The sequence below is a fragment of the Gambusia affinis genome, linkage group LG18 (genome assembly GCF_019740435.1).
Source record: "Gambusia affinis linkage group LG18, SWU_Gaff_1.0, whole genome shotgun sequence".
Classification (NCBI taxonomy): domain Eukaryota; kingdom Metazoa; phylum Chordata; class Actinopteri; order Cyprinodontiformes; family Poeciliidae; genus Gambusia; species Gambusia affinis.
The window spans coordinates 875,951-902,432 of NC_057885.1; the positions used below are offsets into that span (position 1 = coordinate 875,951).

Sequence of the window (26,482 nt, forward strand, 5' to 3'; positions counted from 1 at the left end):
TGTGTTTTTAATATACAAAGTTTTCTCATTTCCGAACACTTTTGAATGCTTCAGTGTTCATGTTGGGTGATTTGAGGCTATTCATAGGCGTGATTTACTCTGTCAGAGAGGATCCAAGGAAAATGTTACAGGAGAAAAGTAAGTAGCATAATAAGTGATGCTATCAAAGACAAATATTTCTCAGAGTGGGACTTCTTTCTTACAGGACAAATAGTGCTAAAATAAACGCCACCTTATAAGTAATATAAAGTTTTAAGTTAATGGAATAAAAGAGTTCTATCTTTTAATGTGTTGATGTTTTATATTGTGGTCTCTTCTTTCATAGTCGTGTCTCTAGAAACCCATCTGAATCCAGCCAAGGGTCACAACTGCAACCAATTACATCCCAGTAATAATAGTTCATTGGACCGAGAGGTAAAGGAAGTTAAGAGTTTAAAAATTAGCGACTGCCACATGTAGATAATTTTCTGTCTACCCTAACCACTGGCACACCGCGCAGGAGACACCAAACATTTGCTATGTCAGTGAGAACAGAGATTTGCAGCTGATTTTTAAAGATACTTTACGTGCGCCTTGCTTCAAAATAAAATACCAAACATCTATCACGGCTGCCACGGCTCTGCAGCAATTGAGGGGAAGGAAAAAAAATACAGTTTGAGTCACGGTGAAAGGAATATTTGCAGGTAAATCTCCTCAGCTGGGTCAACATGTTCTGTCACGCGCTTCTTTCAGGAAGGAGAAAGTCCGATTTAAGGCTGTATTTAACATTTGGAAGGAGTTACCGCTTTAATAAGGACCTCATTAATAACTAAACCTTTGAGATAAGGGTGGCATGAGAGCAAAGAGCCAGTCTGATCTTTTAAGCTTCGTGTGTTGTCGGGATTCCAGCTCTGACATGTTGCATCAAGACAAACGACCCGGTCCCACAATCAAACCTGTAATTTTCACCAGCTGTAATAATCGCTCTCCAGATGCTGAGCTGGAAATACAAAGAAGAGGTTGGACGGTTTATCCCTCGATCCCTCAGTGGGAGAAAGTCGGCTCAACAATGGAAACGGCGCCATTTATAATTTACAGCACTGCCTGATTTAGCAAATACACTAAACATAGCAAAAAAGAAAAGTCAAATAGGAGACTTTAAGTGTGTGACAGTAACACTTTGGGTCAAAGCCGAACAGGACTTTCCCACAAAAGGCAAGAATGTGAGTTTGCTGAAACTGTCACCATGAAGGCTTTTTAATCATTCAACAATTTAGACAATCTCAAAACCACAGAAGCAGAAAATACAGACAATAGAGGTACTGTGTAAGGTATTACTGTAACAAAGGAAGACCTTTTAACGAGAAATTACTGGTAAATTGTGCTTCTCCCGCTGCTCGATCGTGAAAACAGAGATCTGCCTGCATCGTTGTTCTCCACACACCAGCGGCTTTAAATGAATCTACCTGAAGGTCAAACTGAAACATTAAAACAAGATCAGCTCCATTAGACAGTCTTCCACCACAGAAAAAAATATTTTAAGAGTTAACCATATGCAACCAACATTCATACTGTAATAGAAAATACTACTCAAAGGGAAGTTTCAGGGATGTATTGTTTTTTTGTTTTTTTTTTTAAACTCCAACATGGCTAAAAATATAGTTACATGTCACGTAAATATTGAACTATACAAAAATAATATTAACGTGTCACTTTCTAAAAATTACAATACTAAACCTTGACAACCAAAGTTGTAATCTTAAAGAAATGCACAGTCCCAGTGAGAGGTTTGCACTCACAACGGGTGTGAATGCCAAAAATTATTATGTTTTTACGGATCAATTTGAAGCTTTCAGATTTCCGAGGTACGATAATCGTGAAACAATCACTCCAATGAACTGAAAGTTGTGGATTTTCTCTTTCCCACAAAGAAACCTCATATTAATAATGGACGCCTCCACTACATTCTTGGGGAAAATTCAGGCTTTATATTTCACTGCTACTCTGATATATTCAGGCTGTTTTGTGTCATTTTGATTTTTAATGGGCTACAATTTCAAGCTTGTGACAGCGTAAATGAAATCGCTTTAAAGTTCATGTAAATAAATGATGAAAAACTCCCAGATTGTTGTAATCCATGCCGCTCGTGAGCATTTGTAATGTTCTTACCATGACTACATCTGTCACCGTGAGATTTGTTTCAATGAAAGAGAACGACATCTTTACATGCTGCTCATCGTTTAACATCTCAGACATCAGAGCCTCGGGCTTAAAAAGTGCAGTAGTGGGTGTGTGTGTATGCGTGTGTGTGTGTGTGTGTGAGGGTGGGGTTGTTCCCTTCAGACAATCGTGGCCTTGTACAGGTCTGACTGGCAGTCTTTGCCCTCCGACGGGTTTCGGCCGTTCTGAGGGATCTGGGCGTTCCTCATTTTGGTCTGGCACTGCCGCAGCTCGGCGACGTAGCCCTGAAAGCTCAGGCTGAGCTCCGAGTCGTCGCCCTGGGACGCTTTGGCGTTTCGGGCTTCTTCTAGGTGAACCCCCTCCACATCCATCACCTCCTGCGCAGCATCTGGTCTGTCAGCGGGTGATTTGGTGCCGTGGGGTGTTTCGTTTTTTCTCTCTGTGCACAGGAGAAAAATATAATGAGGATGAGTTTGTTTGTTTTTTTAAAAAAAGGGCAAAAATATCTGAGTCTTTGAGGGTCACCAGAGAATAAAAACTTCCAAAAAGTTGAAAACAACATATATTTAGAGGCCACTGCTCACAGATAGAACTTAAAAGTGGATGCTGCTTTACAGTGTGGATTCTTCTATAACCGCTACCACATTTGCAGTTTTCCTCACAGCGGCAGACACTTAGTTTGTCGCAATGCATTATAAAACAAAAGAATTAGAGTGTGTTCATAACTACATCTTTAATTAAAGGAGTCAGCGGGATTGAAATGTCCAATTCCTGGGTTGAGAAAAATGAATGGACGACATTTGTCTGGAATACTTGGAATTCCAGCTGGAATAATAATCTAATATGGCTGCTTTGCATCTAAACTTGAGAGTAGCTGCAGCGTTGCTGATGTTGAACTCATTGTTACACACAGTACCATGAAGTCTCCTTTAGTCAAAATGACCCTATCCTATTTCAAGTACTAAATGCTAACAGTAGCTACCCTTCCCCTTGACTGCTTTTCCAAATTAATCCAAGCACAGTTTATTCAAACAGCCTATTATCACTTACCACAATACAAATAAATATTTAAAGCAGCAGTAAAGACAAAACTGAATAAAAATCTAAATGTAGTGTGAATTTAAAATCCAGTACCATCCAGTAAATGAAATCCAGATGTGTGTAATCTAATCTAATCTAATCTAATCTAATCTAATCTAATCAACATGGCAGCATCATGCTTTCCTTCAGTCGTTACAGAGAAGCTAGTGCTAATAGAAAAATGGAGGATGTTTTATTTAAAAGAAAAATATTAACAGGTTGCACAAAGCTTCAGACTATTGCTGCAGTTCATCTTCAAGTCTACAGCGTAATGTTTTAGGTCATATTCATCTGTCAGAATGACCTAGTTAAAGTCCGGATTGAAAACAATTGAGAATCTCTGGCAGGATTTGAACACTGATGTCCGGGAAGACTCTCTTGTCAGTCTACTGAGCTGGTTTTCAAGAAGAGCTGCCAAATGAATATCATCTGTACAAAACTGGTAGAAACGCCTCAAAACACCTGATGCTGTAATTGCAGCTAATGCTGGATCTGCACTTCACAGACTTTCATTTGTTGAAACATTTGAACATGGTGAGTAGATCTCCATCCACGTCACAACCACGAGCTACTTCCTGCAGGTATATTACATAAAATACAAAAACATTTTGTAGTTATAATGTGAACAAATGTAAGAGAGTTTTGTTTTATTGAGCTCTGAAATGAAGAGCAAAGGTAAACTTAGAAAAATGTTTTCAAAAGGCCGAGTCACACTTTGAGCTCATTCCCTCTGAGTCATGTTTCGTAACTTCAGACCGGTTAAGAGGAATCTCTCCATTTCTGCTTTTTTTTTCTTTCTTCCAGTCTTCTTGGCTTTAATCATCACTTCACTTTGATACTTTTATGTTTCTTTGTTATCTCGATGCGCAATCAGCCACTTTCACGACCGATGGCACAAGTACTTCTGCTCCGACTTGCTTAAGCTGGGAGAGAACTGAATGAAGACGAGGACAGCAAAAGACCCGATGACTCACTGCTTTGATGTCACATTGCATGTTTGTACTCGGCGTTATTATGTCTAATTCATCCGACTGACCCCATAAAAATGAAAGATAATGATAAAGAAAACATCTTCCTACCTCCCCCTTCTCCAGGTGGAGCCTGAAGTTTTGTGACGAGCGATAAAACCTTCCACAATGTGGCCCCACAGACTCTAAACACAGGGCAGCGGGGCTCAAACCGAGCACTTCACCACAGAACTGCAGGCTGTGATTCATTCATGCTCTGTGTGGCTGTAAACAAACTCTGCGAGCCGACCTCCACTTCCCCTTTCTGACAAACACCGACATGAAACGACGTGGACGAGTGACCTTCCTGAACTTCCAGGAGAACTCAAGAAGTTGTGAAAGAAGACGAAGTGCTTCGGCTGAGCTGGACTTTAGGGACAAGTAAAGTTCTCAGCTTCCTTTTAACGGCTTTTGCCTTCGTAACATTCACCCAGAGCTGCTGGGTGACACGCGTGACGAATTGGAGTGCGTCCAACGCTATAAATTATTGACGCCGAAATGGAGAGACAGATGGTGGTTCTCACATCGGTTGCCGTCAAGAAAATTAAAAAATAATTAGCTCAGGATATAATCTGAACTAAGTTCTGATGGTTTTCTTGTAAAATATTAGTAGGGGGAAAAAATTGTTTCTAACAATAATTTCAGCTAAGCAAACAAACCGTTTTGGAAGCGGTTTATGCAGATTATGATTTAGTTTTTTGGGGGAGTCTGAACTCCAGAATATTCAACATTCAAATTTTAAAAATAGAAAAATATATGACATCTTAATAGAGAATACTTATCCAAGTATAAGTGGGGGAAGTGTGTATATATTTGGATAATTATACCATTCATGTCAATGATCAGCAAATGTAATTTTGCCACTGGCTGTAAATACTTAAATAAACTTTCAAAATAATTGTTTATTCTGGATGATGTACTGGAGAACAATTAGTGAACCAATAGATCTACAGCTATGCTTTTGGTGTTACTTCCTGTCTCTTTCAGCCACAAATGGGATTCTGTGGTGAAGCCCTCCTGTAGTTGCAGTGCTTGTTTTGAGTTAAGAGAGTTGAGACAACATGGAGGATTCTTGTTTATCTTAATTCCGTCCGCATAGTGACACCTCCCTCTGTGCTGCTTTGCTCTGTGCAACACGCGTCATCATCTGGCATTGTTTAAATGTAAGTTTTCGATACTTCAGCCGTCAAACCGTGCAGCCAGACATGATAAACCACCAGGGGTTTCAACACAGCCGGTGCCTCCTGCCCTCATGGCGGCAGCAGGGTTGGAACAGACCCAGGAACAGTCTGCACCGAGGCCCGCTGCCAGAGATCTGGGCCTCTGACAGTCAGATGGATAATGAGGCTGGCCCGGGGTCAGCGCCTGTCGGCTCGGAGGTCTGTCGCCGGGGACAACGGGAGGAAGACCACGAAAGAGCCTGAGGAAAACAGGAGTCATGCTGCAAACAAGACCTGGCTTTGGAAAGCAGTCAGAAGGAAGCCTTAAATCTAAGTGATGCACCAAATTATGACTCAATAATAGAAATGTGCCAAATTTTCCTTTGACTGGTTCTGACTAGGGTAGCTGAGGCCAGCTGATACTACCTCCTGCAATTATCAGCAGCATGTATACTCTTAGTGATTTAGTAATAGCTTTTCAGATTTTGCTGCTCTAGCTGGACCTGCTTTTCACACAAACCTGTCAGTTTGGATATTCTTTTTGTTCTATGAAATATAATCTTCACTTTATAAATAATTCATTGTAATTAACTCAGATTTTTGCTGTCTGATGTCAAAATATGTTTGATTTTAAATTTTAAAAAGACAGAAAAGGGGGATGGGTGGACAAATATCTTTTCAAACCAATGTAAGATGAGTGAAAAAATTTGATTAATGTACATGAATGTGTTAGTATACAGACCAAATAACTTTTGCTTCACCTAGTTTCAATTGCATTTAGTTTTAGTAATGGAACTTACAGACTAATAAATACTCATTTACAAGTCTGAGGCTGTAAGGCAAACAGATTATTATTTACTTGAAGTTTGGACTTTTTAAGGTTATTTCTTGGAAGCTGAAGGTTACTCAATGAAGGCTACTTTAAATTGCATCTTTGGTTTCCTTTATTTTTTTTATTGGAATAAAGTTCATAGTGAAAACATTTTAATAAATAACTAAAATAAACATGTTTGAAAAAAAATTATTTAATAGATTTTTTGAAGTAAACAAAAAACTCAACTTCTAACAGGTTATTATTAATTAATTAATTAATTAATTAATTATTAAGGTTTTGTTTTTAAGTAACAAACACGATTCACTTTTCAAGTTTAATAAAAATCCTTTGCGTTAGCACCCTACGCTTTGATTCCTACCTGTTCTACTGAATTAATAACTTTACAACAGTTGGTGTTTATTTGTTCTGTGGCTTAAACACAATTGTAAAAGTAAGCAAAACGATGGATGGTTAATCTGCGCCGATGATAATCGACCGCTTAGTGGCCTAAGATACAAAAATTGAGACGTTTGAGTAAATCTGTACTCTATGAGGGACTTTAAACTATGTAATGTCGCCCCCTTGTGGACGTCCAATCGACCAACAGCGCAGCTCCAGCTCTGGATTGAGACCAGATCCCCCTCAGAGTTTAATTTTAACTGTTCAATGAGGGATAATTTGCACCTTGCAGGCCAAGTTAATGCAATCAAACCGCATGCCAGGCTGGAAACACTTAGGATGCCTTTGCACTTTAGGCCCCATTGCCTTTTGTTTTACTGCAAGCAGAAACTGCTGCCCAGTTTGAAGCTTTTTAATAATTACACACGCTCTCGGCATGGCGCCAAAGAATACTTTTATCCATCTCCGCTGTACTTCTGTCAGTGTTTCCTCATATGTGTGGAAGTGATGGGCACGTCCGTGAGAACAGCAGAGGGCGTCAGTAATGCACAAATTAAGCAGGAACTGATGCATAGGAAAATGTTCTTTTCCCCTCTCCGGATGCATTCAGAATAAGTCTTTATTTTTAAACATACCGTGAAGCCCGGCCAGCACGACTTGCCACCTGAATACAAATGCAACAACTCCATAAAGTCTACAAAAAGTGGGAAAAAGCAGAGGCGTGTTAAAGTTGTTGCTATTCTACGTTTTCCAGCAGCGAGGTGGCTTTACTGAATCATAGCCGTGTTTCTATTTTGGCTGGTGGGAAAGAAAAAAATAAGAGAGAGAGAGAGTGAGAGGAGATGGATGAGAAGCAGTAGTGACAGTATCTATCTGTAGCGCAGTCAATCCGAGGATAAGGTTACCATGGCTCCCGGTGGTGGGAAGAATCGGTCTGATGCGCTCAGCGACCAGAGGAGACTGTGCCATCCTTCCTCGTCATCATTTTGTTTTTTTTTTTTTGTTTTTTTTGTGTGTGTGTGTGTGTGTGTGTAGATCTCATGAAGAGACGTTGATCCCAACTGGATGTCTGTACACATTTACTGTGGAAGCAGCCTTCGATATAATCAACCGTTTCACTGTTAAAAACTCTAAAACAAGCACAATGAGGCAATGCAAGGAAAAGACAACAAAAAACCCGTTCCCCTTCTTGATCTCAACACATAAACCAGCAAGCAGTGAAGCAGGAGGTTGACAAAAAGACAAACTCCACCGATCCAGAATATCAAAGTACAATAAAGCCCAAAAGTATTCATAGTCCTGGAGCTTTTTCATATTTTAGCATCTTAAAACTGGAAACGCCCATATAGTCTGGAGGGTTTATGTGGTAGGTCAACACAAAGGAAGGTAAATTGGTTTTCAAGATGTTTAACAAGTAAAATATTGTAGTTGTGGTGTGCATTTATAGTTGCTTTGGAGATTCTTAATAGATTTCATGTCTGGACTTTGACTAGGCCATTCCAATACATAGATCTGCTTTGATCTAAACTCCATTCCTCGAGGGTCAGAGTCCGGCTGCGTTTAGACACCTCTGCTTCGACATACCTATATTTAATAATTAGGTAAACTGTAGGGCTCTGTAGAAGACGACTGCATGCTGAGGAGGTAATTCAGCCTCTGGGTTCAGGTGTGCTGACTCAGGGACAGATCTAAAAGTTACAAGAGGCCAGCCTTTGAGGACTAGAGCTCGGCAACCACGGATCTAAACCATTTCATTGCAGCTCTGGCTGCATGTTGAGCCTCCATCTCAAATTCTTTGCAGCCTCTAACAAGTTTTCTTCCAGTGATTTATCAGCTCTGAGCAGATAAATCTGAGGAAAGCACGATGCTGCCACCACCATGACCATGAGGATGATGGGTCAAGTCTAGCCTGTTCTTACAAACTTTCTTTTCCTCACTGGCACATAAGAAAAACAAACACTTCCCTACAGCATGATGATGTCACCACCAGGTTTTACAGTGGGTGTGGTGGGTTTTTTCTTTTAATCACACAAAATGTTTGGCATGGAACCAACAAACTCCATTTTCATCCAACTAGGGCAGAGCACCTTCTTCCTCTGCATGGCTTGTGGAGACTTTTTAGCTTTTCTTTCTTCTCGCCATGTTTCCAGAAAGGCCAGATTTGTGGAATAGCACATGTGATAGCTGCCCCACTAACAGATTATCCCACCTCAGCTGTGGATTTCTGAAGTTTATTCAGAGTTACCAGAAGTGTCTGATTAATGCTTTCCTTGTCAGCTTAGGTGGGTTGCCATGTCTTGGAGGATTTGCCAAATTCTTCTCAAGGCGTGGGATCTTGTTTCGCAATCTGACTGCTTTAAACGCGTCTCCACAACTTCCTCCCTGACCTGCTGTGTTCCTTGGTCGTTATGATGCTGCTTGTTCACCAATGTTCTCTGAAAAACCTCTCAGAACAGAACATTAGTAAAATAAACTTCTTACTAAACAGATAACTTCTAAAGGCTGTTGTTGGGTATCAGAATAAAGGGGGTTGGGCTCAAATGCCGAACACAATTTAAGGTTTTCGTTTGAAAAAATTATGAACGCCACACATTATTTTCCTTCCTTTGTGTTGATCACATAAAATCACTCTAAAACACATGACACAATGCAAAAGAGGATTATAAATACTTTTGCACAGCACTGATAAGCCACACACAACACAGCAGCGATCCCAACGAAAAATAAATATTACCACACAACGAGAAAGCAGATCAAGCAAACAAAAGACTGAACAAACAGGCCACAGTGAACGATCTGAGCAAAAATCACACCGCTCGAGCGATGCCGGCGCTCAACGGGTGCGTGCAGGGAAAGTACACAAAAAGAGTGGGAGCTAATGAGGAGAACGGCACAAGATGAAAATGAGACAGAGCTAAAGGGGAAAACTGGAAAAGGCATGCGGAGGCGGAGAGAGGAGGCGGCAGCGGGGGCTGCTGGGAGAGAAAACTGATCTCACGAACGTGTAAAAAGACAGGACGAGAGTGATTTCCAATTCTGACATTTATTAGATCTATTCAGTCACAGGTACAGAGTTTATTGGCAGTGATTATCTACAACAGGCACCTAGAGAAGGAAGCGAGCGAGCCAGATAAGGAATGACGGGCACTTCAACAATGTCACTGACCGATGACTATTTTCCTACTGCTCAGATTGCTGCAACATGAGCCGACAAAGTTTGGTGACTCACTGCTTTTAAGGAGATGTGACGGAAAGAAATTTTAGAAAAAGACAAAAAAAAAAACCTCTGATGGTGACATTGTTGAGTTGCTCTTAACTAGAAGTGGTGGGATGGAGAGGAACACAGCATTTGTTTGTAACGGCTGTTCAGGATTTGCAGTTTCATGGCTCCGGATTATTATCGCAGCTAAAATCACCACTTTCAGTTGTTCAGCTGGTCTCAACTCTACTCTTCAGTACAACATTGATTGTGCAACAAATACTGATCAGAAAACCTGTATGTATTTCCTTGTTTGTTTGTTTGTTTTAATAAATCATAAGACCTGTAAACAAATCACATTTGCATGCACCCAAAACTATAAAAGAAAGTGGAAATATATCGAGCTGGGGGAATCCCAGTCACATGTTCAACCCCAAAAGTTTGCAGCACTGGACTTTTTTTCAGGTAAACGTCACTCACGGGAGAAAATATACACATCACTATTTACAGGAGTGTTCTAAGGATCTCTCTCACACACACACACACACACAGACGTTGAGCTGAACAGATCAGGCAAATTGAGGCCGTCAACATCAATTTGTCATTAAAGTGCGTCAGTCGGTATAGAAGGAGTTTGGCCATAACAGCGGTACTATTGTGACCACACTATACACACATGCAAGTACAGTTGTATCCAAAGTAATATCAGTCCAACTTCATGAACCAAATGAATCATAGATTTTAGTTGAATAAATATTTGCTACATAGAAAAGAAGGCTGTGCATAGTAGAGTAACAGGAAAACCACCAGATGAATCAGTCATGGCATGCATGCTGCTGATTCTGTGTTACTGAATGATTAATTTAAAGAGTGTTTTCATACAGTAGCAGCGTGGAGATCAGTCAGTGAGGACAGTCATTCAGTGAACAAAACGGGAGTCAAATAGGAGGCTTTTATTTAAGAACAAAGGCTGGAAATGTTGCAAATAGAGGAAAACAAATTCTGTCATAAAGTTGACTGGAGAGGAGGAAACATTTAAAGAAGAGGCGAAATGGTACGCTGCAAAGCTGCTTGGCTTAAGCAGAGCGACATGAAAACTGATAAACTACCATTTAAATTGATTAAATAATACATTTTCAGCCACTGCTCCATCCAGATTGATCAAAGAAGATATAAAGTGGCTTGTGAATACTGAAACAATTATAGACTCCTACAAAGTCCCAACATTGAAAAAAAGACTTTTAACTAAATCCTAAACTAGCCTCAAGAGAAATGATGCAACATTTTATTGGCTGATCAAACCAAGAGCATCTTTTCATGTTTTGGGGATCTTGACCCCAAGGAGCTGAATTCAAGCCACAACAGATCATGTCTATCACAAACCACAGATCAGTTTGGATATGACAAAACACTTAGAGAGTTCATGTTGCGTTAAGCTGAGGAGGAAATACGATGACAATTGGTGGCCTTGTTGTTTCTTGCTGAAACAGCAAGAAAGCTCTGGCATTGGTCTTGGTTTCAGACCAACACCATTAACATTTATTAGCAGCCAGCCTGAACCCAGAACTTTAAAACTTATGAGGTGACATTAAGCATGCTGTTTCTGAGACTTCACCAGTAAAAGCAAAGGAGACTGTAGTGTGGGCTTGGAAATTTGGCCAGATGTGCAAGAAGAAAGGCTGACTATGTGCAACATATTTGAACACTAGATATAAAACTAAAATTAGTTTGGTGGTTCAAGCTGCATCCGCAATCATTTTGAATTTCTACGGTTGATCCTTGATTTTGTGAAGTTATATTTTGTTTAAATATTCCTTTTCTCCACTTTCCATAGAGTGAGAACAGGTTAATTAATTAATTATTATTAATTACTCATCCTATAATTTGTAATTTAATATAAAGGGTTCATGAATCATTAAACTAAACACACTGTTATTCATTTGAACACAACTGCACACGCCTACACACACACGGAGACACACTCACACAGTACTGGTTTATTACTGGTTTGTAGAAATACCTGAACTGGACTTTCCCTCTCCACCTGTGTCTTGGGACGGGGGGCAGGGTGTCGGTGGGGTGAAGTTGGCCTCAGGGAGGCTGCTCTCCAGGGACGGGAAGGATGGAGGCGAAGGGGGTATGAGAGTACTGTTGGGGCTGCTGATGTCGCCCTCACCCACGAGGGTCAGGTCGGCGTGGGCGTCCTCTTCCACCGTGCGGAGGCTCGGCCGGGAGTCAGGGGGCCGGGGGATGGGTGAGAGGTGGGTGCCGAACGTAGAGTGGCGGGGGGGAGGCAGCAGGCACCGCCTGGACGCCGAGTGTCCGTTGGCGCTGGAACTGAGGGAGGAGTCCAGGCTCTCCGAGCGCAGAGCGGCCGTGAGGGACCCGCGGGGCGGCACGCCGTTCTCTCGGCTCGGCTTCACGGAGGCCGGGGTGGAACAGGCCAGGTTGGAGGAGGCGGAGCAGGAGGAGGTGGGTGGAGTCAGACGGAGGAAGTCCGGAAGCACCAGGTCTTCTTTTTTCAGAAGCCCGCGCTGGTCGTTGGCTCGGGTGCTCTGGGCTCGGCTTAGCAGCTCAAAGAATTCTGGGAAAACAACAAATTTTCCTTCACTTTGGCTTTTCAAATGGATCAGAGGCGGTAGTTGGTCTGTGAAAGCGCCGTAGCCACATCCCATCAGACACAGATCCTTATCAGTTAGTCCAGAGGCAAAAGCAAAGCACAGAAGTCCACCAAGAGTTAAAATAACAGAAAAGAGAAATCAAGAAAAAGGGGGGCATTTACCTTCAGCTTCATCTATATTTATCTTTTTCTGTTTTCTCTTTTCCTCTGGGAGTGCTGAGGCTGGTCCAGCCGCTCTCACAGAAATGTCCTTTGGTGCTGACCTCTCATCTCCCTGCAGATGCAACAATAACAATGCACTCTGTTAGGGGATGGAGGCGTGGGGTGGGTTTGGGTTGGGTGGGGTGGGGAAGGTGTGGTCGCAAGAGGGAAGCTAAGCACGAGCTGCTAAGCACTTTACTGAGCAGAGTCCTGATTTACTCGACAATAGCAGAGCTCATTCATCTGTCGACTTTGTGTCTTTACTGATCTAAACTTTGTTTTCTTTCATTGTGTTTTTTTTTTGTTGATGCAGTTCATTGAAGCAGGGAAAATGCGAATGAGTGCACCAGCAATAGATTGATCAAGAGTGGAGAAGAAAAGAAAACACTGACAGACCAGCATTAAGTGAATGTTAATCAAGACAAACCCTGAAGTAAAGATGAACGTGGCAGAAGCAGCACGGCAATAGAGGAGGACAAAACGACACCGCCATCGGACCCGTTTCACTAGACATGTATGAAGGTAAAATGTGTCTCTAGTACTCACAGCAGCAGAAAAACTCCTGGTCGGAGGGTGGCCTTTTAGGGAGGAAGACTTGGATTTTTCTATTAGACAAACATGGAGAGAAGACATTAAAATGTATCAGTTTGAAAAGAGGCAGAAGCAGTGGACACTTGAGACAGATCTTATTCTGTAAAACCGGAACGTGCCTCGCTTGGACTTCTTAACGTTTTGTCTCAGTGGAGGAAAATGGTTTTCAGAATGTTTTACATTAAGAGGATGAAAAATCTGCAGTGATGAGAACTCCAGCAGCACTTGAAGTGCTAAGAAATAACTGTAATAGCAGAGCATCACACAGTTTGTGTTTAGATAAAAAAAGAACTACAGAGAAAAACAAAACTTCAAATGAACCAATAGCATAATCAGACATAAACAGGCTGACCAATCAGCATTCAAATTGATGGTCCGATTGAACCAAATAGGCTCAATCGGACCATAATTGCCGTCCAATTATTAATTGGTTTAAAAAAAAGAAACAACACATCTGTCATGCATGGTACTGATGGTCAGACGTAATGAGATTCAGCATGAGATTCTAAATTTCTTATTTAGAAAAGGGATTATTTGTTTATTTGCATTTTTTATGTATTTCTAATACTGCATACAAAATGCTTCTAAATCTGATTAATCATCAAAATAATCAATAGAAGAAGAATTGTGAGTTGCAGCCCTGCTTTAATTGTTTGACACCAGAAGTGACACAAAGTTTTGTACATTATTTCTCATCAAATGGTTTTATCTCATTAAATTATAAAATAAAAACATAAATGCAACATAGAATCACTCACAAAACTACTTCCTCCAGCATGCCTGTAGGAAATACACTCTTTAAATAAAAAACCCAGAATCTTTCTCTTTTTTCTGATAAAATTTATATCAACCCTTAAACAGGTAAGCCATGTGAAGAGAACATGAATCAGAAAGCAGCAAAGAGCCCCAAGGTTACTCTGGAGGAGCTGCAAAGATCCACAGGTCAGGTGGGAGACGAATATTTGTTGTGCACTCCACTAATCCAGCCCTTATGGAAGAGTGGCAAGCAGAAAATCATTGTTGGAAGAAAACAATTAAAGAACCTTTATGATTTGATCAAAGAAGATACTCTGGTCCAAAGAGATTTTTTTCCAGTTTTCCAAAATGCTCTCTGTGGCAGAAAACTAACAACTAACCCCAACTCTGACAATGCCATCGAAACATTCTAGTGGCAGCATCATACTGCAGGGTACTTTCTTCTGTGAATCTACATCGCATTTTTCAGTACGGTGATTTCAACACAAATACTACAGGCAGATTTTTTCCTTCCTTCCTTTTTTTTTTTTTTTAAACCAAAAAACCAAATTGGAAAACGGATGCGGATACCTTTGCAAGGCACTGTTGGGTGCACAAAATGGGACAATTTGAAAATCAATTTAAAAGCATCGGACTATTTAGAGGTATTTTAAGGGGGAACTAAAGTCAGGTGACTCACCTTTCCCTGAACATGGGTCTGCCCGCTCCAGCACAACACGCAGGCCGTCCAGACTCGATATCGGGGCCCCCAAATCCAGCGGCTCCGTCTCTCCGCTCTAATACCAAACACAGCGTGTTAGCTTCTTCATCTGTTGCTCGGCAAATACCTCGCAGAATGTGGCCGACATTCGTCTGCGATTTATTTATAAATCAGCTTTGGTCTACTGCATAAATGCAGTTATAATGCCTGGAAGCCCACAGGACCAAAATAAACCTGACAGGGGTTAATGAGTGGGCCAAAGAGTCGGCATGTTTGAGGAGTGTCGTCATTCTTAATTGTAGCCCTGCTGCTCCATCTTCACATGCTGGGCTGAGTCAGAGCTCTAACCACCATGTACAGATGGAAAAGGATGTGGTCGTCTCCCTCCCGCCCCTGACCATGATACTCCACCCTTATTGCACAGGCTGCTGTGTCTCAAAGCATTAAAGCATTGTCAAGAACTCACTATTTTGGCCACAAGATCACTGAGATTCAGGCCGTATTTGGCCACCACGGGACGGAGGACCTCTGTGACTGGTTTTGTGGGTTTGGCTTTAAGACCCACGGAGCGATTAATCGGCACCAGGTCCAACCTAAAAGCAAACACACGGCGAGAGTTACGGAGGACGCAGACGAAGCAGAAACGAGACAGAGGTTAAGTGAAAGTTTTATACCGAAACAAAGTACGCTTCTCCAGTCTTAGGTCTCGTGAGCAGAGAGTCATGCAGTCTTGATCCAAAACTAGAGGCTAGAGGAAGGAAATGCAAAACATCCTGTTGGACTCCATTCTGTTTACATTTGTCTAACTAGATTAGAGAAGGCTTATTTATCTTAATAAGTTAAAGAAAATCTTTCCTAACCTTCTCTCCTCCCACGAGGAACAGATCCACAGCAGCAATGTTGACGCAGATGTTGCGACACAGATCTTGGAGGACTTCTCTAATGGAAGCGCCGGGCCGCAGGGTGATGGAGGAGCAGGAGCCGTCGGGCAGCAGCACGCTGCAGTGTCTGGACGAGCGCTCCCACGCGCCGACTGAGTGGCGATTGTCAGACTGAGGACACGGGATTCATAAAACCAGACGATTTAACGCTCACCTTTGTTTATATTGCTCAAGAAAAACAGTGTGTGTGGGCTTAAACAAATTGGAAAAAAAAAAAAGACAAAATTCTTGCATATTCCGATTAAATCATGGTATTTTGGGTTCTGTGTTTCCATGGCGATCTGACCAGAGGAAACTTACCTCCAATTTGGCAGCAGAGTTGGGGATCTCCAGGCTGGCGCTTGACGACAGGGAGCCCTGGGACTCTCTCCGGCCGTTACTGCCCCAGAAGTCTGCAAGACAACAGAGGAGGATGAGCCTGATGAAGAAAACACTGGTTCACCACCAAAGAAATGGCAGGGTAATTCGAAAGGTTATTGGTTTTATTTTGAATTTCGGAGGTTTGACATACTAAGACAACTTTAAACAATTTTTAAAGTTCAATTGACGAGATCATAGTTTCATAAGCTTCTGATACAGTATTGAAGTTTTTTAGAAAATTTTCCTTTAGTGTCATTTTGGAAAAAAAAAAAAAAAAAACAACAGAAAAAAATTAAAGGACGAGAAATATCAAAGGTAATATTTGTTCAAAGAATTATGGTCAAATTACGTTGGTTTATAGCAACATTATGTTTAAATAAAAAGAGTGAACATTGTAAGCCTTCCCAAATGTTAAGTACAGGGTTGACAGCAATTATGTTATAGTTATTTTGTTGCAAACACGGGTAAAAGTAAAAAAGAAAATAATAATCTGCTTAATGTACAAAATAATTCTGCGAAATACAAAGAAAATGTCAGGTATGTACTTTATCTGAAGAAAGTTGAACGAAATCTGTAAAACATTATCTCCTGCATTATTCTGAAAATTAGAAAACAGAAAAAAAAAATTTGTAATCCTTCAACTGTACATGAAAGTGCTATATTTACTATAATTTAGAAAAGCTGCATTTTTTGGACTTTTTGTTGGCAAATCAGATAAAGCACTAACAAAAACTTTTAAAGCTGTAATTGTCGTTTTAAGACCAAGTGGTCTGAATACTTTTGCTGAGGCTGCAGCAAATGAACATTTAGCCTTAGCTCAATAATTAAGAATGCTAAAGGTTTCAGCAATCAGAGCACAACGGTCATAAATTCCCACCCAGATTAATGTCTCCAATGTCTTTCTTCTTTGGTCCCTTTCCAAAGCTCCTGTTGCGAGACCAGGAGAAGAAGATGCCACGCTTCTTATCTGCGCTTTCGTCCTTAGTGTCTTCATTTAATGATTTCCCTGATCTCTGCTTTCTGATGTCCTGTGTGTGGAAAAAACAAAAATCACATATTACCTTTGGCTCTGGACATGTGCAAAAGATGCCAAAAATGACACTTGCACTTATAGAGTCCGAGTTAAAAAAATAAAATAATAATTGCTACCTTTTTGGGAGTGGAGAGGGTGGAGCGGTCAGAGCTGGCGCTGTGTTTGGAGGGCGCGGGGCTACAGGGGATCTGGTAGGGGTCCGGCAGCGGCTGACCGTCCTCCTCAGCGCGCAGACACTCCAGGTAGAGGGAGGACTTCAGGAAACGCGAGTAGCTGTCGAACTTCATTAGGTTAAAGATCTAAGGAGACACGAAGAACAGAGTGGAATTGAACATTCGGAGTCTAATAATATCCTGAGTCTGAAAACAAAAAGAACAAAGCAGAAAGGCAGCCCCAGTAATGACATGCAGTTCCAGCTGATGTTATGACAGCAGTCTTAACCGTCCACATGTAATCATGCTAATCTACTAGCTTGAAATACACAGATTTTTGACTGCATGTCTATGGCTCCCTGTCTGCATAATGTGTGTTGGATTCTCTGTGGGTGTATGCCAGTTTGTGTTTATCTCTCTGGTAAAGCCTCTGAGCCATTCTGTAAACAAACCCAGATGGCCACCAAAAAAAAAAAGAGAGGAAAAAAAACTCAATATGCTTCCACAAAGCGAACTGAGGCTAGATGAGAGCAAACCCCCGAAAACACACAGAATCCCTCCTGTATTAATGCTTTCCAGAAGATGCCTTCACTACCAACAGCTGACTCCTTCAAACAACACGGCCGTCATTAAGCACGCAGGGGTTCTAGCACCTGTAGCTGCTGGGTCTTGAACATTTCAGGCTGAGGTGAGGTGAGGACGTCGTCTGCCAGCTGGGCCTGGCTGTCGATGTTCACTGGCATGGTGGCCTTGCTGGACAGGAAGCTGTTGTAGATCTCCCCCGCTCTCTGGGACAGCTGCAGGCAGCAGAGCTGGTGAGGTTAGCTGCTGCTTCACACAGTCGTATTTAAATATTGGTGACAAAAGCTACCAAAGTCCAAGAAACCTCTTTTTGCTCCAATTCTCTAACAGTGAACTTAGGAGATTTATTACCATATTCCTTCACTATTGTAGGTCCAGATTTTTAGTTTTTAAACAGCAAGTCCTTTGTCTGTATTTGGATCATTTTTAAAATATAGTTTACTACTGATATTTAAATAAAACTAAATAAAACTTTTTGAAATATCCACTCAAAACGCACAAAGGAGAGACAAACAAATGAGAAATGTAAAAATGATCTGAAAATACAATTTCTTTTCCATAGCGCTATTTTTATTTAACTTATTTAGCTTTCCCATTTTGAACAGCGGCTAAGTGTGAAGTCTTTATGTTTCATCATATTTACAACCGAATGAGACAGGAAATCTTGGAGTACCTACTAGAAGCTCACTGATAAACTTCAAAAAGTTGAATAGGGCAGAAAAACTTAACTGGAATAATTATGATTACTGAAATCATTGTCAACCGATTTAGTAATTGATTAATTGTTAAATGGAGTATTCAGACAATTTACTGAAGCCCTCCCCCCTCCCAACATATTCAGAGTAGTAATTAAGTGAAAACTGTACAAAATAATATAAATCTCCTGTCCTGTAACTTCTATAAAAGATCTTTGTCAGTGGTGCCAAGTAAGTGTGGAGGGCTCTGTGTGTTGCATCAAATATCACCCAAACAATAAGCAGCATCTGGTTTCATCTGTAGCTGCTCTTACCTGCTTTTTGTCTGTTGCAGGGACATGACTGAAGTATTCACAGGCCTGCCAGAACAAGATATTCTCCTCACTGAACTCTTTCTTGAGAAATTCCTGCGGAGGCAAACCAGAGGTTTTATATAATCGGAAGCAGCCGATTGTTTTCTTGTCTTACCCAGAGCTGTTGCTGTTGAGACCAGTAGTGAGGGCAGAAATTACTGGGTGCAACATATGAAGACTGGTGTAATGTAAGTGTGGGCGCAGGATGGTGTGGGCGAAAGAAGCTGATCAGTGTGGAGGGAGGCGGAGCTCTGAAGCCAGCACTTACTGCCGAGCTTTCTGAAGGTGTTATGGGCTACGTTCAATGAAACATCTTTAGTGTGGGAGGACAGAGTGCAGTATAACAAAGGTGGCTCTGCTTAAAAGGATGACTTCTGATCAACTATTCTGAACTGGAACCATTTGCAAATTCCAGTGCACACAATGCATGACTACGTAGAAATGTACATTGTTGGCTCCGTCTTTGGCTAACTTCAGAAGTCAACTCAAATTTCTTCATGACGTAAATGACATTTAGCAAATGCAAACCTCCAAGGTACAAATTCATAGCTAGCCAATTCCTCTAAGGAATCGTACAAGCCAGAATGGTTGAATCATTATTGCCACAATTCTGAACAATCTTTCTCCACAAAGAACAAAAAAACCCCCAACTGAACCAATAAAAGGTTTTCTTGCACTCTTTTATAGCATAATCTGTCCCAGAAAACTTGGGAAAACTTCTTTAATTCTTTTAGAGAGAAACTTTATATCAACTTACAGAGAAGTAACGCACACCCACAGGGTCCTGGAGAAGACGCTCGAAGCAAGTGGACCAGCCTGCCACCCGATGCTCTACGGACCTCCGATGGCCGTCGGCCCCTGGAAGACTGCCATTGCTGGTCAGGCTGCTATGACTGCAGCATCCCTGCAGCTTGTTTCCACTGTAGTCTGCAAGAAGCAAAATATAACAGGAAAGAGGAAACCCAAAAATGTTATTTACTTAAACCCTTGAGTGTTATTGATTACACACAGTCAAGAAAATAATAAACAAAAAAAGAACAGTCATTTTATCCATGAACCTCCGCATCCTTGGTGAAGATGTGTTAAAAAGCCTTTAAATGACATCTTTTTTTACATCCCACTGAATATCTAAGAAAATCCAACCTTGAATTTGAGCACATCTACTCAGTAAGTAAAGAAATACTGGTTCTGGAAACAGTTTCTGATTAAATCAGCCACAGCTATATCTATAAACAAAATTAGGTCTGTGTGATATTGAGAACATATCTTTCCAGTATTATTGCTGAATAACAATACAAATAATTTGTAATCCACAATTTTCTGACTTTTTCCTATCAAAACGCCCAGAAAGAATATAGACCGGAATTTACATAAATGGCACTTAAATGAACACCCCATCCAAGCAGTCCTGTCTATGATTTTGTACAGATATTTATATTTAGATGGATGTTGAAATTTGATATATTGAGCAACTTTAAAATAAATGCAACTGAAATTATTAGATTTTTGTACATCGGAATAGTAATTTTCTAAGATTTCCCTTTTTTCCAGGGTGCAATGTTGTGTTTAGTTTGGAGTCACAGCTTGGATCTGGGAATTGTGAAACACAGGTATGAAACAAACTCAATTGTGAGTCTGAGGAGCAATGCGGTTTGCTAATTGTTGGGGTGCTACTATCAGCAATACAAGAAGAAAACAACACACTTCTTTCACTTTCCCCCGCCATGATTACAGTTTTCAAGGGGTGTTATTTCCGACCAGAACTCAGAAAGTCTCACATTTGAGTATAAATAGAGTTCACCATAAACATGACCTGCCAAAGAGCACCATAATGCTAAAAAATGGGAAAGAGAAAAAAAATGTGCCGTTAGAGTAAGACAGATATGTTGGGAAACAGTAACCATGCTAATAATTAAAAAAATTAAGCAACTAGAAGAAATGAAGCTGAATGATGGCCATTACATTCTATAAAAAAGATGGTAAGGGAAATAATAATAATTTAAAAAACTTCCAAAGCTGATCGCAGGAAAAGTAGCATCTAAGGTCACCAATGCTGCACAGCAACTACATATTTTAAGCCTTTTCTACACAGCTCTACGAGTTGTGGCAATAATTGTGGAGGATGCTAAATGTCCAACACTTTCCTGACTGTTTCTATTGCTTCTATAGTTTCCTGTAAAACAACAGACTACAACTATATAAGTACTTAAACCACCCCTTCATTATAAGCAAGGATTTCTTCAAAGTTACACACTGAGGTTTGCAGTTGCTGTCCTGCTCATCAATTTCATAGCACAGAACAGAAATTTTACAGTGGACTAATAAAAAATATAAAGTAAAAGAAACAGCAGATGTTGCTATGGGGACGGAGAAACAAAAGGAGGGCATCATAAAAGGAGCAGAAAGTGGGGTGGGGGTTGTGGCTGATTACAGGGACACAAGGAGTAAGAGTGGGCAACTATTTAGCAGCTGGTGGGCGACTAAAGTAGCACCTTAGCCTGAGCAATACCTGCTATCATGACGGCAGATGGCCACTTGAAAGCTGTGGGCAGACCAAACAAGGGGTGCTCAGCGAAAACAAAAAGGTCACAGCGGAGCTGGTTACAGATGCACAGTCGTTCTCATTCTGAGCAGTTAACTGGTCGCCATGGACAACAGGAATTAGGTTTATGCCTGGTCTCAAAAACACACTTGTTTGTTGCTTGTTTTTTTTTTTTTTTGTTTGTTTGTTTTTTTAAGGTGCAGCTATGCATGTCTTCATGCTGCTAATATGCAAGCATGTGTGGGAAGGATTTACAAACAGGAGCAGTTCAGCTATGACCTTGCGAAATAAAAAAAAATGAAAAGACACCATAAATAGTAGCCGAGATCAGAGAGTTTGACGAGGGCCTCAGTGTGACCTTTTAAACCCGCTCTGAGTGTGAGTTCCTTTGACTCAGTAGGAGTGTTTTTAAAACTACATACATAAACTTGGTGTGGGTTTATTTATTTCAACACCATAAAACCATCTGTTAAGATTGTGTTACTGAGAGCGGCTGTTTAAGTATAGCTGACAAGCCATTTGCTCGAGTTTATTAAACAAATCGAAATCTTTTTTTATTGCAGTTTCAGCAAAGTTTTTTACAGTATTAACCCCATACATGTAGAAAGATGTTATTACGCTGGGAGTTTATAGCTTAGGTGGATAAATCCCAGGACCAGTAAAAGCTAACAGTTAATCACTCTGTAAACCATTGTTTTGACTGGTTTTAGCCATTTAAACCAAACTCAAACTGATGTATTTGATTCAAGTTTCAGTGTCAGTAAGGTGTCTAAAATAAAATCATAAAAAGGAAACGTATGCCAGAAGCTACTAAAACGGAAAACGTTTTTTATAACATCTCTAGTATTCACATTCTCTTGAATATTCACTCTGAAACGTCTTATTGAAACGCTAGCTTGAATAACTGCCTGTATAATGTACAAAAACTAGGTGTGCCATTTTTATGTGCTTATAATGTAAATTATTTAAAAATACTCATAATACAAAGACGAGAAAAATGGTGATCAACAGTGTTCTTTTATCTTAAAGAAATCAAAACTGGCTAAAATTGTTATCGGCAGGTCAGCTTCCATCAGCGTAATTTTGCGTAACAACAGGGAAATTGAGTAGCTTTCAAAAACAGAAGAAAGCTGAACAACATTGGCATTGATCGGTTACTTACATCAACGTGATTGATAGAGATTGACTGTGTGGAGCATTGAGTAAAACAGAGCTGTGCCCGTGCACTGCTAGCCAGCTGGCTGAAAGAAAGCGACTATGAGTTTCTTACACTTACTAAAAAGACACATTTTTCAGATTGGAAAGATCTACAGTCCCAATATGTGAAAACTGAATGGCTCCAGGATATTTCCCTTATCAATGTAACTCTACTGTTAATCTACAGCTGCAAAGCTGCAAGATGATTCACAAGCTGTTTTTTTAACGTGTTATACAATTTCTTTGTGAAATAACTGATACTGTGGTATTTCTACTCAAGATTAATATGGTGTGAGAATCTCAGACTGTCCCACGCCTCACTCCATAGATATCAATATTTCAAGTTTATGTTTGTTTTGAATAGCTAAAATTTATGAACACATCAATGCAGCTGTTGGCGTTCCACTTCTCTGAGTATTTCTTAATTTTTCTACCTTCTTGCTGGAATATCACATCTGTCTACATTAAGTGAAGAAACTAATCTTGGCAACTTTAGAGAGAATCTCTCCGGAGAGTCCAAACTATTGCTTGAATGCAACACGATGGAAGCTGTGGGATCTTCCTTACAACTCTTAAGGAGCCAGCTTTCAAGAGTCTGAGCCACATCAGCAGCAACAAAAGGAGCCCAGCTGAACTCTTTGCTGCAGACTTGAGAGTGCTGCCAAAAGCGCTATAAAAAGCGATGACCAGATAGCAAGGGCGCTAACCCAACAGGAACCCCAAACACCCTCAACAAACATCCTTTGTTAATGAGGCATACTGCCTGCAGTGAACACACCATCCCCAGAGAGGGACATTTATTAGGCTATTTTTTTTAATCGTCTTGAACTTAGCAAATGAATAAAACACAGAATGCTGGTGAAGCTGCAAGAGTTTTACTGTGTTAGTAAAACGGATAGGTTAAATGAGAGCTTAGGGTTTACATTGGATTATTTTTACATAGAAAAAATAAGTTGTACTCACCACCATCTGAAGAAGCTGCAGACTGAAAGAGAACAAAGAGAGACATGAATGAGAGTCTGCCCTCATGACCCACGGTGCTAAGAGAAGAGACTGAAGCCTGATCTGCTGGTAGAGTTTCCTCTGGCATCACAACCAGTTGCTTTGAGGTGTGTCTTTCCCGGGTTTGCTTTCTGGAAGTGTGAGTCTCCACCGCTCGTTTGTTCGTGGGTGGACTTTTGGCCTCTATGACACACATACACACACACACACACTCAGTACCCACCCTTTCTCTCCCCTCCTTGGAGCGCATTCTGGCTCAACGCAGCCACAATGACAAGGACTCATCAGGGCTGTGTACTTGAGAGGCCATCAGTGGCTGCAATGGTCCTCTTTTTACTTGCTAATGCAGGGAGTGAGTGACCCGTGTCCCTGAGCAATCGCACAAGGTAGCCATGGCAGCCAAATGTTGAATCCTCCATAATTACTAGCATGACTATTTCGAAAACCAGCATCCACACAGTCATTTTTGCTCTTTTCCTTTTGCGTAGAAGTTTTTGTAGTCCCTCTTTCTGTTTTCTGGGTCCTTCGGCGTTGTATAACTGTAGACTGAAGTCGTTTTCACACGTCAGTGGAGGTGTTATTCCTACATCAGAAAGTATTCCAGCAAAAAGGCTTGCTGCAAAAAATCACACCTTCACACATTCGCAGACCGTCAAGAATTGGGGATTAGGCTTCCGAGCTGTCAGTAATAAGCATTTCTGCATTGACGTTAAAACCAAACGTTTGTAGATACTTGTAATGTGTGAGAAAGGGCAAAAGCATGACGCAGCAGCACTTCACCATGAATGTTGCAACATGAATTTGCTCTGGTAAAAATCCTTCTGGTACCAGTTAACAACACTTAAAAGAAAATAAACTTTGGTTTTGTGATATTCTAAAAGCAATGGACAATTTTAACAATATACTCACTTGTGTAATTTTTTTGGTGTGTAAAGCAAGCTGAGGAACATTCTTAGCCCAAACTGTCAAGCTGTATCACCATTATATTTAAATGCTGGGAAGAATATCCTGGGACTCGGTTCAAGAACGCTCGCAAAGGATTGGTGCGTTGGAGGACACAATTTGAAACGGAGAGACTATTTGCAGTGGGGTATTTTCTGATCTACCACTTCAAAGTGAGAATATGCAAAGCTGAGAAAATGCATAAACAAGGTTTTTCTTTTACAGGCTTTATGCGGAACACAGATATTTGGCTTTTAAATAATTTTTAAGAGCTGGGATGTTAAAAAAAGAAGTAAAGAGAAAGCTCTCGGAGAGCTAATTTGACAACTAAATACTAAAATGATTTCACGTGAACTTCTGTGTAGACCCAACTGGCCTTCTGAAAGCACACAGGGGGGATGACGTTCAGTTCTATTCCAGGACTGGCCACATGTAAAATCTCAATCAGACACAAACCACCAAACCACTAATTGCGTGTGACAGCCTCTTTTACAACCGTGCTGCAGAATCCACCCTTACAATCGTCAACACCCAAAAACCGCTTCTTCTGTGGTGGCTAAGCATGTGTTCAATAATCACAGGAGGGGAGGACCAACATGACGAACACCCCGAAACAGAAGAGAGAAGCAGAAAGAGGAGAGAGAGCAAGAGAGAGAGAGAGAGAAAGAAAGAGAGAGAACACCCACTACATGTGTTTGTCCCTCTGGGTCTAAAAATGGCAAAACCTCAAGCTCTGAATCCACACGGGCAGAGTTCACTCTGGAGAACAGGGCAGACATCTTGTCACACAGCGTGACGTCAACTTTGGTTTTGGCCGAGCCAAAGGTCCACAGGTTAAACGCTGAAATTATGAGGTGGTGTTTTAGCAGTTAGAAATGCCTCAAGGGTCAAGGGCCTATAACAGAAAATGTATGGCTGACAAATATGATAAATACCTACTTTGTGCAAGAGCAGAGGTTGCTCAGAGAAGAGTGGGAGAGTTCCAGTTAATCACGCCGTTCTGACACATGGAGTTGATGCAATGTCTCATTGTTGTAGCTGTACTCATGCCAGAGACATAAAACAAGTCTAAAGATCGAACAGCTGACAATGAATAAAGTTTAGCTTCTATTGGAAACTTGGCTGTGCTAGCTATTTGATTAGCGTTGGCTTAGCTTTACCCCTTTCAGCATGGGAAAATGCTTCATTTCTCCTGAGAATTGATTTAAAAGTTAAAAGGAGAAAATAATATATACCAGGATTTCTTTAGTATGTGAAAAGTAAACCAATACTTTTGTGAAAACAAGTTACGTGTTGTTTATTTTACAAAGATATCCTAATTGGTTTCATCCTATTTTATCAGTGGTTGGTTGTCAAAATGTATAATATTTTACAGATCAGTGAAAGCATTACACCTAAGTGCTACCACGTCAGGCTGACACCAACACTGTTTGGTGTGGATGTGGAAACTGAAAAAAACCTTAATGTTAACTAAGAGGAATTGCAGAGATTTAAAAAGCTATGTAAAGTTTTGGGAGACATGCTAAATGTCTTCCATCTAGGCTGAGAGAGAGCAATACTTTCAGAAGACAACAGGCAGGGTGACCAAAGTAAAGTTATTCTGTTTCAGTATTTGGAGCTTTCAGCCTTTGTCTCTTATAAAATATGACATATTTGGTGCGTTAGCAGTCAATGATATACATTTTTTGAAAGGATACTCAGACTGTTATTTTGACAATGCTAGGAGTGCTAAATGCTAACAGAACTATTTATAACAGGATATTTGTTGTCATTTTAAAGAACAGCCATTTAATTTCTTTTTGTAGGTTTTTAAATCAAGAAAAATAAAACTTTAGTGAAGAGAGAGTGGATACATTTTCTTCTATGAGATGTTCATATGTGCGTGTGATTATGTAAAAACCCAACCTACTGAAGGAGAAGTAGATTTTTTTTTTAAAATTGCTGGTCCGTTTAGTGTACCGGTAATTTATTTGTGAAAATTTAATTAAATTTTTTC

General features: G+C 40.6%; 1 protein-coding gene and 1 long non-coding RNA gene across 4 annotated transcripts in view; one reads left to right on the forward strand and one right to left on the reverse strand.

The window, feature by feature from the left end:
- Positions 1–1,207: 1,207 nt before the first annotated feature.
- LOC122819977 (regulator of G-protein signaling 12-like) overlaps positions 1,208–26,482 on the reverse strand; it is a 47,150-nt gene continuing 21,875 nt past the window's right edge. For all 3 annotated transcript variants that reach the window (XM_044097081.1, XM_044097083.1, XM_044097082.1), the window contains 15 exons: positions 23,506–23,527; positions 19,561–19,730; positions 18,765–18,857; positions 17,827–17,970; positions 17,138–17,320; positions 16,866–17,016; positions 15,929–16,020; positions 15,548–15,739; positions 15,362–15,435; positions 15,154–15,280; positions 14,667–14,763; positions 13,187–13,245; positions 12,602–12,713; positions 11,840–12,403; positions 1,208–2,599 (listed from right to left, as the gene is read on the reverse strand). In XM_044097081.1, coding sequence (XP_043953016.1) covers positions 2,319–2,599; positions 11,840–12,403; positions 12,602–12,713; positions 13,187–13,245; positions 14,667–14,763; positions 15,154–15,280; positions 15,362–15,435; positions 15,548–15,739; positions 15,929–16,020; positions 16,866–17,016; positions 17,138–17,320; positions 17,827–17,970; positions 18,765–18,857; positions 19,561–19,730; positions 23,506–23,527 — 2,361 coding nt within the window. In that variant the 3' untranslated portion in view covers positions 1,208–2,318. The remainder of the gene's footprint in view (positions 2,600–11,839; positions 12,404–12,601; positions 12,714–13,186; positions 13,246–14,666; positions 14,764–15,153; positions 15,281–15,361; positions 15,436–15,547; positions 15,740–15,928; positions 16,021–16,865; positions 17,017–17,137; positions 17,321–17,826; positions 17,971–18,764; positions 18,858–19,560; positions 19,731–23,505; positions 23,528–26,482) is intronic.
- Positions 3,331–5,504, forward strand: LOC122819978. Its single transcript, XR_006368695.1, has 3 exons — positions 3,331–3,774; positions 4,115–4,235; positions 4,335–5,504. It is a non-coding gene; the product is annotated as an uncharacterized LOC122819978 (long non-coding RNA).